The 17,832-nt window shown below is 41.5% G+C and overlaps 1 protein-coding gene across 1 annotated transcript in view; it reads right to left on the reverse strand.

Moving 5' to 3' along the window:
- Positions 1-16,864, reverse strand: part of NCEH1 (neutral cholesterol ester hydrolase 1) — a 61,532-nt gene extending 44,668 nt beyond the window's left edge. The window contains exon 1 of the mRNA XM_045788656.2: positions 16,546-16,864. Coding sequence (XP_045644612.1) covers positions 16,546-16,683 — 138 coding nt within the window. The 5' untranslated portion in view covers positions 16,684-16,864. The remainder of the gene's footprint in view (positions 1-16,545) is intronic.
- Between the last annotated feature and the right edge of the window lie 968 nt (positions 16,865-17,832).

Below are 17,832 nucleotides of genomic sequence, written 5' to 3' on the forward strand. Positions count from 1 at the left end.
AATTACAGTTAAATGAGGTATCCACGTAAGCTATTAAATTAAGTTTTAAAAAGTCAATGGCAGTTGACCCTTGAACGACGCAGAAGTGAGGGGTGCCAAACCACTAGCACAGTCGAAAATCTGCTTATAACTTTTGACTCTCCCAAACTTAACTACAAATAGCCTACTGCTAACCAGAAGACTTACCAATAATGACTGATTAACACATATTTCATATATGTCTTATATACTGTATTCTTACCAGAGAGTAAGCTAGAGAAAAGAAAATGTGATTAAGAAAAGCATAAGGAAGAAAAAATACATTTACAGTATGTACTGAAAAATAATCCATGTATAAGGAGACATGCTCAGTTCAAAGCTGTGCTGCTCAATGGTCCGCTGTCCAATACTTCATGCTGGAAAGAGTATAAAACAACTAGCATTCTCTCACACTGCTATTAACCATATACAGGAAAATAACTTAGAAATAAGAAACAAGACCTGTAAAAATATTTATACTCTTTGGAATGGTAGTTCTAATTTGGGGCAATCACTTGAGGAGAAACCCTAAAAACAAAAAGATTATATACTCAAATATGTTCACTGTAACATTATTTATAATAGCAAGTAACTAGTCTAAGTATATGGTAATAGAGAAATAGCTTAAAAATGGTACATGCTCTTTGATACATCCATTCCCAAGGGAAGGGAATACTACGCAGTGATGATACGGTAAATCCTTCTGGTAAATGATAAGTAAAAGAAGTTGTGTGTAAAACTGTATGTATAGTATGATAGCGTCTAACAAAAGCCAACACATACACAAAAAGAGACTGGAAGAAAATATAACAAAAAGGAAATGGTGGCTGGGTTAAGGGGAGACTGCAGTCAAGTTTTATTTTCTACATTTTCAATAGCATAATCATATATTTCTCCTGGTAGATAAAAAATAATTCAGTCCTCTAATTTACTCAAGGAATTATGCTTCTATGGTAAAAAATTTTAAAGCAGCTGCGACAGGTAGAGATCATACAACTTACAGCGACATTCTCTCCCTGCTGATAACCACCTACTGCACAAACACACCTTTTACCTACTCCTATCCCTACACGCTACTTCCCTGTACACAGCTGTGCCTACACAGCCTATCTTGCCCATGCAGTATACATCTTCCTCAAAGATACAGAAGGCTGAACTGTAGAGTTCCATCTGTTACTGGAATCTCTCCTTTTTCCTCTCATGTTCACCAAACTCATGTTCACCCTTTAGGATCCATTGCAAATGCCCCCTCCTCTGTGGCACCCTGCCCTACTCACTCCTCAGACAGTCACTCCTGCCTCTGCGCTCTCTAGTGCTTGGTTCAAGCTTCTACCTTCGATACTTGTAGAAACAGAGATAATGTAACATCTACCTCCTTCACCTTTGTTCCCATAGGACGGGCACACTCCCTGGGAGGTAACTCTTGCCCAATCTAACTGTGAATGGATTCATAAAGTGCAGGTTATGTTTCCTTTCTTTGTTGCTTTTAAGTTCTCGTGTTCTCAAAAAAGCAGGCAGCTTACCCCTTATCATTTTTCTACTTGGGCTTTTCATGAAGAGGAACAGGAATGCAGGGCAAAAGCAAGCACATTTACTGGGTATTGTATGTAAGTGATGAATTGCTGAATTCTACTCCTGAAACCAATATTGCACTGTATGTTAACTACCTAGAATTTAAATAAATCTGAAGAAACACCCAAACCAAAAACAATAGCAAGCACATTTTGCTGCTGGTCCTACTGATGCCTTATTGGAAAAGTGGGATGTACAGGGAAAACTTCCTGTCAGGACATTTCCACCACCCTCTTTACAGTAAAAGCTGTCCAGGGACTTTGGGTCAGTCACCATTTATTCACTCAGCAGATATGTAAGGATTTACTCCATGCCAGGTACTTTTAGGAGTTGGGTACATGGTGGTAAACCCATAGACACTCTCCCTCCCCTCACAGAACTTCCGGCCTGGCAAGAAAGAAAGACAGAATTACTTAGGGAGACAAATTACTTAGGAGTAATTAAACAGACAATTCCCAATAGCATATGTTCTATGGAGGGAAAGAACAGGGTGGAGTGACAGAAGGAAGGAGGGATGAGACAGAAACTAGACTGGGTGGTTAAAACAAGAGGTCTCTAACCATAGACTCAACCCCTCTGATGAGCATTCAAGAAGCTTTTGTCTCAAGTAAGGCACCATAGTTCGCAATAACTGCAGTGTTTGTTTTAAACTTTAAACAAAGAATGAGTTTTCTGAAGCAGCGCACAGGGGACACAACAGGAAAGACCGACTTAAAGAAGTTTTTGTTTAAGACAAAAGAGTACTAAAACCAAATAACAGTAGCAAAATAAATTGTTCTCAAACTATATATTTGGGCACCAAAATTTAAATGCTATTCTACAGGTTTGAAACAGAATGTTTTTAATAGGTGGTTTAAAGCTTACCTCACCAAGTGGTACTTATTTTCATGAAAAATCATACTTTTGTTGGATGTTTTCATACTTTTACTATTAGCTTACATAGAGATAGCATAATTAAAACAGTGAAATAGATCTTAACACAAGACTGGGACTAGTTCTACCCATGGTTCAGTTACATAGAGATCTCCTTCAAACTTCCTATCCCTTTCAGAATCTCAATAGAAGTAGCTTCCGGGAGGCGCCATGCTGTCCCACCTCGGAACTGTACGCCTGCTGTTCTCCTGGAATGCCCTTACTTCCCCATCTGATAGTTTCTTTATATCCTTTCAGACTCAAAAAATGGATGGTGGGGGGAATAGCATAAAGACATTTAACACTGACAACACCCAAATGAAAGTCCAACTTTTTAAGCAGTTAAAGTTCTATGATTTACCCAAAAATAGGCTTTTCTGGAGTTGGGAAATCATCTATGTAGAGGAATTAAAAATCATTGCCAAAGAGATTCCTTCTGTAGACATAATAACAATGTTCTTGTTTTTATCCAAAATACCTTCATTTAAGTTGCAGAATTATGCCAATTTGAATTTGCTCTGTGAGTAAATAAGACTGACAAGTTATTGGTCTTGGTCAGTAAGAGCTTCCATGGTTGCTAACTAAGGCTCAAATCTAGCACATGGTGTGTCCTAAAAAATACTGGCCCACTGTTCTTGATGAAAGTAAAGTATATGCATTTCTACAAGGGAGAAAGTTTAATATTCATCTGATGTGGACAGAAAAAGCTACTTAGCTTGTAAGAGTCCACATTTTAAGATAGGTTTCCACATAGATGAAACAACCAAAATAAATTTAAAATTAGTTTTTTGGGGAAATTAGCTATTTTACTCTTTCTTTCTGCCTTTATAATTTTTTAAAGATTTTTTTTTTTTAATTTTTAAGCAATCTCCATACCCAGCATGGGGCTTGAACCCATGACCCCAAGATCAAGAGTCACCGCTTAACTGACTGAGCCAGCCAGGTGCCCCTAAATTTTTTTAAACAAATATTTTTTAATCTACTCAATAGTTATATGTATATAACTTTTATATTTATTTTTTATATGTAGCTATTTAGTACCTCAGTAATATCCATCAATAACTTCCATCTCAGGTTTTAATCATAAGCTGTAGTTTATTCTGGCTATTTCCTGTGAGAAATGATAGCTTACTATGATGAGCATTACCACCCAAAACAGTAGTTTTGGCAGACATTCTTGAAATCATTCCAACAAACAGGCTACGGGTTGACACCCTGAAATGTAAACTCCACAGTTGCTTGGGAGTACCTTTGTGGCTGATACCTCGAGGACACCAGGATGTAGGGCTGATGGGCCCCATTCCAACCTCACGTCCCTCAACCTCTCAGAAGAATTCAACACAGTTGACAACCCTCTCCTGGTACTACTCTTTGCTGGTCTCTTTGACACTTTATTTCTCCAGTTTTCCTCACTGTTCCCTGACTGCTGTGCCCCCTTTGTTGGCAACACCTCTTCTCGGATCTAAAACTACTCTCTTCTCATTCAACCTTGTTTCTATACAGAATTTCATGTCTTTATAGGAATTCAATTATCATCGGCCTGCCAACAAATTTCTCCATATTCACTTTATTTTCTTGCCACATATTTTTGGCATGGGATTGTAGCCTAGGAAGGCCAAGTGTCATGTGTTTTGTGAACTGCTATCACCCCAGGGCCCGGTATATGGTCGTTAAGGAATGATAGAGGCCACCGTGAATTTCTTCTGTTATGGTGGTCAACTGAAGACACCTGCCTTTAATGACTTTAGAAGGCAAAGTCATCTTTCCTAGAGGTACAGGCCAGATCTCTAGGCACAAAAGATGGCAGCATTTGGGCAAATTCAAAGCCCTTTGTTGAGAAAAAGATCAACCCTGCTTCACCACTTTCACAGTGTGGCAAGATGGCTCACTACTGGGACAGAATTCAAATAAAGGACTTTATATAACAAAATGTCATGTCACCAACTGTACCTTAGGTACCTAAAGCCTAGGAACTCTTTTCAGGTGACATCATATTCTAAAATGAATTGATACCTTGGCAAACTCCAGTGGAGATCTTTGATATAAGGCAGTGAAAGCCTAAGAGACATTCAATTTCTTTGACCTTTAGAGCACCAACTCCAAAGGCAGAGTGCCTGAATTAGAGTTTTGGCTCTGGGTGTGCGATTTGGGCAAGATACTTAACCCCTCTGTGCCCAGTTTCTATATTTACAATATAGGAGTAGTAATAATACTTACCTTACAGGATTCTTATAAAGGTTGAGTTAGCTATCAGGAGGAAGATTCATAGATCTAGTCAGTGAGAACATCAGCAAACTCAGCCCAGAGACTCCAAAACTTTAACTATAGGAAGAAGTTATTAGTTCTTTACAGCAAGCACTGTGCAAAAATTTTAAAAATGCAATCACATGTAGTCCATATAACAAGTCTCAAGGGAAGCACTATCATCTCACTTTTACAGATGAGAAAACTAACGTCGGAGTTCAAGTAACCTCCCCAATTAGTTTCACAACTAGTTAGTGCTGAAGCCAGGAGTGAAACCCAGCAGCTACAGCCAATAAAAGTTTAAGTCAAGAAGATCTATATCTGTATAGAAATCCAGTCTGCTAGCAAGAAGAGTAGCAGACTGACAAGAATAACAGTGAAAATAAAAGAATACAAAACAGCATATTACTATTGGAGTATATTGCATACAGTTGTGAAAAATCAGATCTGGACTGTATATATTTCTTATGTCAGGTACTGTTCCAAGTTCTTTACATATTTCTTCAAAAGACTTTATTTATTTATTAGAGAGAGAGAAAGAGAGAGAGAGCATGAGCAGGGTAGGGGGAAGGCAGAGGGAGAGGCAGAAGCAGACTCCCCACTGAGCAGGGAGCTCAATGCAGGGTCGGATTCCAGGATCCTGCACTGCCCCTCCCCCCACAAGTCCTTTACATATTAACTAACGTGTTATAATGACAACAAACAATAAAACTTTATACATATTGCCTTATGCAATCTTCATAATACCATTATGGGTTAAGTATCACAACCATTTACATGATCAAGAAAAACTCATAGGTTAAAAATACATTCTTCTGGGGTGCCTGGGTGGCTCAGTCGTTAAGCGCCTGCCTTCGGCTCAGGGCGTGATCCCAGAGTCCTGGGATCGAGCCCCACATCAGGCTCCTCCGTTATGAGCCTGCTTCTTCCTCTCCCACTCCCGCTGCCTGTGTTCCCTCTCTCACTGGCTGTCTCTCTCTCTGTCAAATAAATAAATAAAATCTTAAAAAAAAAAAAAACATTCTTCAAGGTCACACAGCTGAATAGCTCAGAGTCTGGATTTGAACACAGGTCTCCCTGAGCCCCAAATCCATGCTCTTAAGCACTATGAAAATGGTCTCCCAAATTTGGTAAAACACCATCAGTATCACGAAGGTTTCTTTTTTAAATTTTATTTATTTGAGAGAGAGAGTGAAAGAGAGAGAGAGAGAGAGAATGAACGGGGGAGGAGCAGAGGGAGAGGGAGAAGCAGACTCCCTGCTGAGCAGGGAGTTAGCCCACACGGGGCTGGATCCCAGGACCCCAGGATCACGACCTGAGCAGAAGGCAGACACTTAACCGACTGAGCCACCAAGGTGCCCCTAGCATGAAGTTTTTTGTAAAATGAAGATCTATCTATAGCTACATTTGGGACTCACTGTAAGAATATTCTAAGACTCAAAATACACATTAGTATGGTAGGAATTCCGAAATGTCTTACAAGTAAAAAAAAAGAAATCCTGATTAACTCTAACTCGTTATTTCCCAGTCTTATTTAACCATAGAACTTCTTCAATTTGTAATATATATTAAAATCCTCCAGGACTAAAATTTTGAAGGTATAATACATAAAATCCTCTAGGACTGAAATTTGTAAATCCATGATACATCCCTGTGTGATACTTTCTTAATGTGGGTCATACAACTAATACAAAACATTTCAGAGTGCAGGGGTGGAAGGGAAGGAGGGAAGATGGAACAGTCATAATAGGAAGTTGTGGAATATTGTGGAAAGGGCTATGGAGCCCAGCAGACCCGGTTCACAGCCAGCAGTCATTTAACCTTGCTGGTGGTTGTGTTTATTATTCAGTAAATGGATCCATTATTATACTCCTATCTGCCAGCAATTTTATTCTATTAAAAGCAGAGCATTTTCTACAAGCAGAACTGACTTGCTAAGAAAGTCAAGGAAACAGGAATTATTGCTGCTGTGGACTTGCTTCTCACTAACAGGGGAGAACTGTGCCATGAAATGGAAGGGCCTGCAAGCTTAGGACGGAGTGACCCTTCGAAGTGAGGCATAAACTAGGAAGAGTGAGATAAACATCTTGCATTTTAGAAGAGTAGGCTTCAGAACAGTCAAAGAAAAGGTAATGTGAATCCCAGAGCAGGGATGATACTATGGAATAGGCAGCACAAAAGACGGTCAGTCAAATTAATTTCTCATGAAGTGTTTGTCAATTACCCGTTCAAGAGGAAAAGGGAAAGGCAGAACAATATCGAGTGAATGCGGGAATTCACCAGCGATCTTTTAAGGAGATGGCCTAACGTTTAACTAGAAGCAGGCAGATAAATTCATTACAGACTCAAAAATAAGCATCAATCTACAAAAATAGTATGAGGAAGTTAGGAACCCAGGAAACAGTGAGCCTTGCAAAAAAAAAAAAAGTTGCAAAGGGCAGCAAAAAACCATTTGGGGGTAAGTTCAGAGTCACAGGCACATGGGAGCACTCAGTCTGCTCTTCGGGGCAAATGAAGTAATACAGAAGACTGAAAGTAAGCAGAACCACGAATTCCGGTTTTCTCTAAAATGAATGATCTTCAAACCAAAACCAAACCCTAAAACAGATAAGAGGGAAATTATGTCTACGATAGCTGAGAAAGCCCAGAATTTGGTGGGGACCTTGCACATAAAGAAATACCCACCTAAGGAAAGAAACACACAGGGGCCACACACACAAATGCTGGCAGAGTATACAGGACAGAGAGATTAAGGCTGACTGGGGAAAAAGCAAAGTTTCCAAAAGAGATACTTTTCGAGTGGGTGTTGAAAGGTGTGTGGAATGTGAGCTAACGTCCACGGGTGGGAGGGCATGGGAGGCAGAGGTAACAGGAAGAAAGTTGTCAGATACAAGCATGCAGACATCATGCGAATACTGAGGCTACATCCAGCCATGTGGGACTGACTGTGGCAGGCTCTACGTGCCAGTTAAGGAACTCAGTACTTTTATTCTGCCACTATTGTAGGGGACGGGAAGCCAAGGGGTGCGGGAAGAGATGGGGGGTGGTTCACTGGATTCGAGCAGAGCAGGGAGCCAGGAACCATTCTACAACTTTGACTTGGTTATGCTAAATGTTGGTAAGCCAAATAAAAGCAGACTGAGCCTCAGATTTATTTGGGAATAATTCTGGTTTAAAACAGTTGTCCTGGCATGATTATTAATAGCAGCCTCTATCACTCTTAAAAATGTCCTGGTTTGGACAATAAGTTATAGGACTATCCAGATCTATGTAAGTTGGGGACGATCTCTGTGTTTAATAACAATAATAATGAACTTGTATTTAGTTATAAACTGTAGAGAGGAGAGCTTCCCAACAGGTGTGCCACAAATAGATTACTACTCAAAACTTATCAACGTTCATATTCTATTTGAGAACCATTCATATAATCCTCTATATTAATCTTGTGAGTTCTATTACAAACCCATACAGATTGAATCCCTCCTTATTTTCTCCAGTGTCCCCTGGCGTACTTTTACAAATGTTATCAAGTCTATGGCATGAAAAAAGATTGGGAGGCACCACAGTTAACATTAACTTAACTATGGGAGCTCAGAAAAAGGTCAGGATTCAGTGAACTAGCATCAGAGTTATCATGAGCACTCCCACGTGCGTGGCCACAGCTACGAAGGGTGGGTCACAGAGGCAGCACCAGAGACGAAGAGGGGAAATCCAGCATGGTGGACTTTGTTTTCCGGTCAGCCTGGCTCAGCAAGTGAGAGCAGGAAAATAGAAGTCCAGGACATTTGATTCTAGTCTCTGTTTTGCCAGTATAAATGAATCATGTGTTCTTGGGGATGTCACTGACCCTTTTTGAACCTGTTTCCTCACTTGATAAATGGAAGTAATTCATGCCAGTCAGTTATTCCTTACAAAAATAAAATAAAGGGTGGGGTGCCTCGGGGGCTCAGTTGGTGGAGCATGTGACTCTTTTTTTGGGATTTTGAGTTCAAGCTACACATTGGGCATAGAACTTACTTTAAAAAAAACTTAAAATAAATAAATCTTTTAAAAATGTGTTTTATTTGGGAGAGAGAGAGAGAGAGGCGGGGCAGAGAGAGTCTTAAGCAGATTCTGCACTAAACACAGAGCCAGACTTGGGGCTTGATCTCACGACCCTGAGATCACAATCGGAGCCAAAATCAAGAGTTGGATGCTTAACCAACGGCACCACCCAGGTGCCCCTGAACACAGATTTTTTTGAAAAAAAAAAAAAATGAGATTAAGTGAAATCTTTTGTAAAATCTAGAGTGCTACATAAATGTAAAATATAATAAAACATCATGTTCCTTTAGGGTCTCTTTTCTCTTAGTGCTGGCCTCCTCTCCGTGTGTCGCCACTGGCATCCCCCTGGGGTATCCCTGGTAGTATCTCTCAGTCTTGCTGTCACTCCATGCACTTCCATTCCCACTACTTCCGGGACCACTCCCAAATCCATGTCTCCAGCCCAGCTCTCCCTCTCCTGGGCTCTGGTCTCACAAATGCAAACTACTTATGAGAAGCTGTCCTCGGGCTAGTCCCACAGACACTTCAAAACAAGGTCCAAAACTCCACAATCTTCACTTTACGATCTGCATTTCCTGAATCACGGTCACGGTCACGGTTCATGCAGGTCCTCCAGAGTCTGTCTCGGGTACCACCTTTGACTCCCTTCTCTCCTTCACGCCATCCTACTGCTCCATCAGCAAGTCTGTCAGCTTCGCTGCAAGTTCATGCTCTCACCTCTCATCTGGATTGCTTCCTCAGTGGACTCTCACCTTCATTTACTTTCTTAAACTCCAGGCTCTACACTGTCACGAGAAAGACTGTTCTAGAACCCAGATTTGACTATGCAATTTCCCTGTGAAAAGTCTTTCAGTGGCTCCTTTCACAGACCACAGAGCCATTCATTATCTGGCCTGTGCTTCCTTCCAGCCTTGCCTCTCTGAGGTGTAAGCCACTTTTAGTCCCTTAGCTATACCATCCTCTCCCATCGGAATGTCCCTTCCATCTGGAATGCCCTTCCACCCTCCTTTCTGCCCCCCTCTTCTCCTACTCCACCTCCTTCACTCAGCTCCTATGGAAAGGCAAGCTAGTGCAGTGGGAAAGCTCTTGGGCTCAGAGTGAGACAGGCAGGAGTTGAATTGTGATTCTGCCTCTCATAAACTGTGTCATCTTGAGCAAGTTATTTTTCTTTGCATTTCAGTTTCCTCCTATGTAAGGGAAGGAGAATAAGAACATCCACCACATAGAATTACAGCATGGACGAAATGAATCGCACACAAAGCATATAGCACAGTATCTGGCACAGAGTAAATCTCAGTATATGCTGGATAGATGTTAGTTTTTTTACTGTAAACAATCAGATTAGATGCCAGTGTCAAAGGGAAATAGTCCTCAAGGCCTGTTGCCTGGGTCTACATTAGAGGACCCTTCCAAGGCTCTTGCAACAACCCATAAAGCCTCTGTCAATAACTGTCATTCGAGAGCACACTCTCTAACTACCGATAGGCTTATCTTCCCTTCACTCCACTGTAAACTCCTTGAGATTAGGTATGTGTCTTTTTCATTTTTGTTTTGCCAGTTCTTAGAACTGGTGTTCAGTTAATAGTTATTGAAGGAGCAATGACTTCCAAAGGGTAGGATTTTAATTATATTTTGGAAACACTGAAAGATAGGTCGTTAAAATTTCATAATAGGACACAAATTGGGTAGAGAATACAACCAGGTTTGCCACTTGGACATTCAATTACACTTCTTAATTCTTTATAAACATAAAATGGAGCAAATAAGTAATGATCTCCCACATCATTTCATTTGGCAGTGAAAATATAGACTCAGTATTTTAAAAGAAGTAATTGTGCATTAACAGACTGTTTAAGAATGATTACTACACTTCCACACTTCCCAGAAATGTCTTCAGATCAAGCCCATGTCACACGTTAGAAATAGAAGGTCCCACTAAAATTAAGTAATATAGCATTCCTGTGTCGAAGACTGTATTTGTAGAGTTCTGGGAAAAATAACCAGGAAAACTATAAATTAGGCATAGTCTAACACACCTGGTAGTTGAATCAATCGGACCTTAATTTCTTTTAAGATTTATTTATTTATTTTAGGGGCGGATGGGCAGATGGAGAGGGAGAGAGAGAGAATCTCCAGCAGACTCCCCACAGAGTGTGGGGCCCCGTTAAGGGCTCGATCCCATGATCTGGAGACCAAGACCTGAGCCAAAATCAAGAGTCGGTCACTTAATGGACTGAGCCACCAAGGTGCCCTGCCCCTGAAGCATTCTTAAGGCATTTCTGCTGCCAAGTGTTTATAAAAATTCTATCAAGTTAGCTAAAAATTACTGAGATTGGTGAAATCTCTAATTTACATGAAGTAATATGTATCACAGCAAGTCTAGAAGGCGACAGAGAAGACTTACTATTTACTAATGTTTTTGAGTTAAATTTACCTGACAGTAGAAACGTTTCAGTTCGTGAATAGTTATGAAAAAAGTTAGCAGACTGGAATTCTGCATGGCATCCAGCCTCACTGGATTTAAACCACACTCACACTGCCTGAAAGCACATCATGCGTGGAACATCCAGGTGAAGTTACGTTGCATTTTGATGTTTGGAGACATTTTACAAGATGTAAAACTTGTTCAACTGGTTCAAAAGCACTGTTGTCCATAAGAAACAGGGGGAACACTCAGCAAAAACACCAATTTCAACAACGTGTTTTACATTATCTCATCAAAAAAGATGTAGAGGAGGGCCTGGGTGGCTCAGATGGTTAAGCGTCCCACTCTCAATTTCAGGTCAGGTCATGATCTAGGGATCATGGGATCGAGCCCTGCATCAGGCTCCGGTGCTCCTCTCGGAGTCTGTTTGTCCCTCTGCTCCTCCCCCACTTGCACCCATTCTCTCTTTCTCTCTCTCTCAAATAAATAAATAAATAAAATCTTTAGAAAAAAGATACATCATAGAGGAATTAGTAAATTGGGAAGTGATCAAGGTAAGCCAAACCCAGCCATTGCTCTGAACTCCCTTCAGATACCTATTGCCTTTAGCTGCCATCTTTACCTTCCTCTAAACCGTACGTAACCTCTCCTTCCCATGATCTTCTGGAACTGTGCCTCTTCAGTAATGCCTGTCAGCAACTACCTTTATAATAGCTGTGTATTAACATGTTTTCTCCACTTTACCAGGCTGCAGGTTCTTCTAGGTCATTTGGCATCTCGCTAAAACCGCACACAGTGGGCTTCCCATCTGTGTCACGTCTAAGTGACTAAGCATGAAGCATGCCACTGTGATAGCTGTATCAGGGGATCCAGGATGCTTTTTTCAAAAGAAATCTGATTTTCTTATATAATAATTACTTAAATATTAATCACATTGGTATGTGTGTGCACATCAATTCCTCTTTAGAAGTAGGAAACCTACAAAAAATTTTTAAATGATTTCTTATTACTACACATTCATTGTAGAAAAGCTAAAATGTATAGAAATGAAAATTGTAGATGGCCCAGGGGGAAAAGAAAGCATTACACTTTATACTCTTCTGCTTTTTCTCTAAGAATAGATAGATTGATATAGATATAGATGTACATAACTATATGTTTTGGTATATATAAGTATTTTAAATGGGATAATGGCATATATGCTGTCTTGTTGCATTTTCCCATGTAACATAAAGTACATATCTTTTGTAGGTCATGAAACATTATTTTACAACCTAAGTGTTTTGACTGTATAGTATTAAAAAATGTGTTCCATAATTTATATATTCTCTTCTTTTTCTTGCTTTCATTTTTTAAATGATGCTGCAAAAACAACACAAAACAAGGTTGCTGAACATTCCCCCATATTTCTCACGAAACAGCAGTGCTGGGGCACCTGGATGGCTCAGTCGGTTGAGTGACTGACTCTTAACTTCAGCTCAGGTCATGATCTTGGGGTGGTGGGATGGAGCCCCAAGCCGAGGTCTACACTTAGTGTAGAGTCTGCTTGAGATTCTCTCTCTCCCTCTCCCTCTGCCCCTCCCTTCACTCTCTCTCTCCCTCTCAAAATAAATAAAATCTTTTTTTTTTTTAAAGCAGTGCTTTTGGACTAGTTGAACAAGGTTTCTGACCCTGTACAATGTTTCCATCTTTACAGCTATAGCTTTGCCTAGATCACTGATTACTTAAAATTAATTCATACTGAAGGATTGTTGGGTCAAAGAATAAACCTGCTTCTGCTTCCAATGCACATCGTCAAAGTCAGCAGTGTCCACTTCTCAGTATCTTCCCCTGTACCAGCACTACCATTTTGAAAAACTTTCTTTGCACAGCATTTTGAAATCAGTCTCCAGAACCTCCCCAAGCTCCCTACTTTTGTCCCGCTAGTCTCTTGCTCACCAGTCTTCTTCATTGCCTTTCCCAAATCTTCCGTTGTGCTTTTCCACAGCTCACATCTTATGAAGGATTTGCTGTAACACTGAAATTTGCCTAACTGGCATTTTATCCCCTTAGACTCTTACAGCCGAAGTGTCAACCTACTAATCTGATAAACTAATCCATGCTAACGTAAAAGGGCTCATTCCCAGCAACATGCATCCAAGATACCGAGTGCAATTTAAGGAATACATATTATCTGATCTGCAACACATTTGATTTACCTTGAAGAGCAGTGCTTCTCAAATGTTACTGCACATTGAAATCACCTGGGAGCTTTTAAAACTACTGATGCCCGGGACTCACCTCCCAGAGATTTTAAATAAGGCTCACCTCCCAGAGATTTTGAATAAATCTAGTATATCAGGACTTTTAAAGCTCCCTAGGGGATTTTAATGCAGCATCTGTGTTAGAGATGACTTTAGAGAAAGATCTCACATAGCTTCTTCTTAGGTAATACGGGAGTCCCAAGGAAAAAAAAGTACAATGAGCAAAATCTCAATGATCTGACTCGTCTGCACAAGATAAAGAAGATAAGAATGGGCATGAAGAGGTGTAGCAGCTGCCAGTGACAAAGAATAAAAGCAGCATTCACATTTCCTGATGCTGGGCACGTGCCTACTGTGCTAAGTATGGGCCAAGCTTCACCTCTGAAGTGGCTTCAGTGGCTTTTTTAATTGAGCAAATCAACTCTAACTGAAATTGCTTGGGTAACAAACTTTACGCCGTGTGATTTAGTGGTAGCTCCCCAAGGTTTCAAGGGGATAAATCCCTTTCCTTTTTTTTTTTTTTAAAGATTTTATTTATTTATTTGACAGAGAGAGAGAGACAGCCAGCAAGAGAGGGAACACAAGCAGGGGGAGTGGGAGAGGAAGAAGCAGGCTCCCAGCAAAGCAGGAAGCCCGATGTGGGGCTCGATCCCAGGACCCCGGGATCACGCCCTGAGCCGAAGGCAGACACTTAACGACTGAGCCATCCAGGCACCCCAATAAATCCCTTTCCAGTGTACATTTGTTTTACTGTTTCAACACACTTGGGCAACCCCACAGATTTTCTCCACAATCCGTTGTGGAACTTTGGAACAACTCTTAGAGGAATAACTCTAAGTTTCAGGCATTTAAATACATTGTTAAACCTCATAGCAACCTTGGCAGGTAGGTGTTAAACCTATTTTACAGGGAAAATGGAGGACCAGAGAAGGTTAGTAAATTGCCTGGCCTCAGTGCCAGTAAGTGGAGGGGTTGGGATGGGACTCAGGGAGGCATACCTCTAGCAAGCATGCTTGTATTTACTTACAATGTCTCAAGTCATGTTGCTTTTTCCCCGGGACAATTTGAAGTGACATTAGTAAATTGCTTTACTGGGTACAATATGATTCCATGTGGCCTGAATGATCTTTCTAGTATTTCAGAATTTAGAAGAAAAGTGATGAGAGCCACTTCTGGGCAAACCCACTCTCAAGCCACAGTGTCAGGTGAGGATAATCAGTTACTTCATTTATCTCTGTGACCTGGCTTTCAACACATTATCAGTCCCAAACACCAGCTGAGGGCACATTCTATATAGAGGATCATAGGGTCCAAAGGCCTTGCCGTTGATGGGCTGACAGCCTATAGCTGGGGAAGAATGGTCTTTCTCCAAACCTGGCTTTTCCCAAATGACACATGATGGGGAAGACTTCTTTGGTGACCTGAAAACTAAGACTAATCTCTGCAGCCAGCATAGCAGTTTGATTCTTTTTTCATGTTTTTCTTGTTCTTCTTACCAGTCATTATTCTTCTTATTGTTGAAGGCCATTATAACCCACCCAGGTAAAGACCATTGTACCCCAGAACTTTTAAAGGATATCACTCCCAAATTACATAATTCTGAGGGAAGAGAGGGACTTCAGGGCTTCCTACAGGAAGACCAGCTTTCTTGGAACAAATGCTATAGAAGGGGATGGTCATTCTTCTACCCTGTCGGCATTACAGTCAGCAGGAGGGAAGGAAGGGGATCTATAACTTCATAGACCATTCTTAAGAGACAACAGGGGACTTTGGGATGGAAAACATGGCTGGATTTAAGAAAAACAAATCCCTGGGGCACCTGGGTGCCTCAGTAAGTGAAGCATGTGGCTCTTGATCTCAGAGTTGTGAGTTTGAGCCCCACATTGGGTGTAGAGATTACTTAAAAATAAAATCTTTTTAAAAATTAATTAAAAAAAAAGAAAAACAAATCCCTAGTAGGAGTGTGTCACAATACCCTACTTCAGGGGCTTTTTGATAGGACAAAGCGTCAGGGACTCTGTGATTTTACACACATTTAGAATGGACAGGGAAAAGGAACATCAACCCTCTAGGAAAATCATGATTTTTTTTTTCTCTCTTTCTCTGGTCACTCCTGAAAAAACAGGAGCTTACAAAAATAACCTGAGATTAAGAAGGGTTAGAATAATAGGGCCCAGCCTTGGCTGCAGACTGCAGTTTAGATTTTAGATTCTCTGGCACTAAAATTAATGTCTCTTACTATAGAATAAACTGCAGACAGTTACACTGTACTGTCTACGGGGAAAAGAAAGCCATAGCCATGATACAACAGACAGAAATGTTACCCTGCCAGGGTAAGCAGGAGTATCCTGGCTCAGGAAAAGATTATCTCCTTGACTATCAAGGACAGAAAATAAATGCTGCAGGGCAGGCAGAAAACAAGTGCATCATGCTAATCGCGGCTGCGGCCCCCTCCACCGGCAGCCAGGCCTCCTGGCCTCCTTCTTGGGCTGAGCTGATAAGCACCACGCACGAAACGAAAGATCCCCGCGGTTACTCAAGTGCTTACAGGAGCCCTGCCTACTGCCCCCAGGAATAGAGAGCTCCACGGTCAAGGGAACTGGAGATCGCCGGCGCCCGCTTCTGCTTTTAAGGTGCCTGCACACCGCCAGGAATCAGAGCCTATTTTCCCCACAGCCTTCCTAAAACATTTAACTCACTCTCTGCTGGCCCCTACAGAAGGAAAATGGGGAAGGGTGGCTTATAAAATGCTGAAAGGTGTTTTTGTTTTTTGTTTTTGACGTTGCAAACCAAGAAAGAGAGGGGGTATTTAAGACAGACGAAGCGTTAAACAGTTGTCAAATTCTATTCAGGAACTTCACCTTCGCGGTCACCAACGCAGACGAGAAGATACAGATCTAGCCCGCCGCCAGCAAGGAGGCAAATGCGACATCCTGAAAACGACAGACTGAACCACCTTAAAAATCGATCACCTAACTGCGTTAGAAAAATATGCGTTCTCGTGGGACGCGGTCCGGAAACCTTGCTTCCCCCTTCAAATAGTACTTAAGACGAGGGAGAGAGAATCAGCTCTGGGCTGCGTCTCACCACTTGCTGTGCGCTCCGGAAAGTCGCGTCCAGCAGCATCAGCTTCCAGGGATCGGACATGGAGCTGGGCAGGGGGATGTAGATGTAATAGGCGGCCAGCGCCACCAGGGCGGTGAGCAGGACACAGGACGACCTCATCCTCCCCGGGCTCCGCGGACGCGGTGGAAAGGTCTGTGCCACCCAAAGACCTCCAGCAAGTTTCTGTAAGGGTCAGCCGCTCATTCACCGGTTTCTGATACGCCCAGGAGCCAATCAGAGGCGGCGTCGGGAGGAAGTCGGAGCGCTGACGTGCCTCCTCTTCGATGTCCTTGCAAGTGTTGCAGACACTGGAGGTTTGAGAAAGCTCCAGGGCTGCGCTGGGTGCAGCACAGCGGACTCTGGAGGACACAGGTCTGTATTGCACGCCTGTGACTAAGGACTCCTGCCTGCAGGATCCCAAGCTGAACCCAGAATAGTTTCAGTGTGATGAGTCTCTCTGTGTGTGCAAAGCCCGTGGGCCATTTGATTCACAATGGAGATACTGAGAAAGATAATAAAAATCCACAGTCTTCTAGAGCCAGACTTGCAATGGAATGTAAATTCTAACTGATACATGGGGGGAAAAAGAATAAATTCCTATAGCTCAATCAGTGACAAGCCAGTAGTATATCTAGCATCCACGTCTTGGTCTCCAAATCTCATTCGCCAATAAAAAGAACCAGGACTCTTCTAGCTCTTTGGAGAAAGGGTGATTCCAAGGCCGGGACAAGTAAAGTACAAGACCAGTCTGTTGTGCTAGAAGATAAGGAAGTGCTCAAAAATGATGGGTCTGGTCGAAACAACACAGGTGACAGCCTGAAGAATCTCCCAATAGCTAAAGCTGGGGTAATTTTAGCATCCAAATAAATAATTAATGGATTAAAAAGAACATCAAAGCCAGGAATCTACAATAATATACACGAATAAATAAATAGGGAAATGCCACCTGAAAAAATTCTTTCAGTGGGTCAATGATAGCAGAAAAATCATTTGAATCCAGATTTCCCATGGGGGAGAGGGTGGATATAGAATGAGGCAAAGAACTTCACCAGCAGAATTACAACCAGAGATCCAGGAGGAAAACATTTGGAAGAACTGTTTTAAGGAGGTGGTAAGAGAACAGCTCCAAACTTATTGAACAAGGCCTTAAAAAACCTGATACATATAATTTTGCACCTTAATACGGTCATTTATTTTTTTAAAAGGTTTTATTTATGTATTTGACAGACAGAGACAGCGAGAGAGGGAACACAAGCAAGGGGAGTGTGA

The sequence above is a fragment of the Ursus americanus genome, chromosome 4 (genome assembly GCF_024610735.1).
Source record: "Ursus americanus isolate L20-20 chromosome 4, mUrsAme1.1.p, whole genome shotgun sequence".
NCBI lineage: Eukaryota > Metazoa > Chordata > Mammalia > Carnivora > Ursidae > Ursus > Ursus americanus.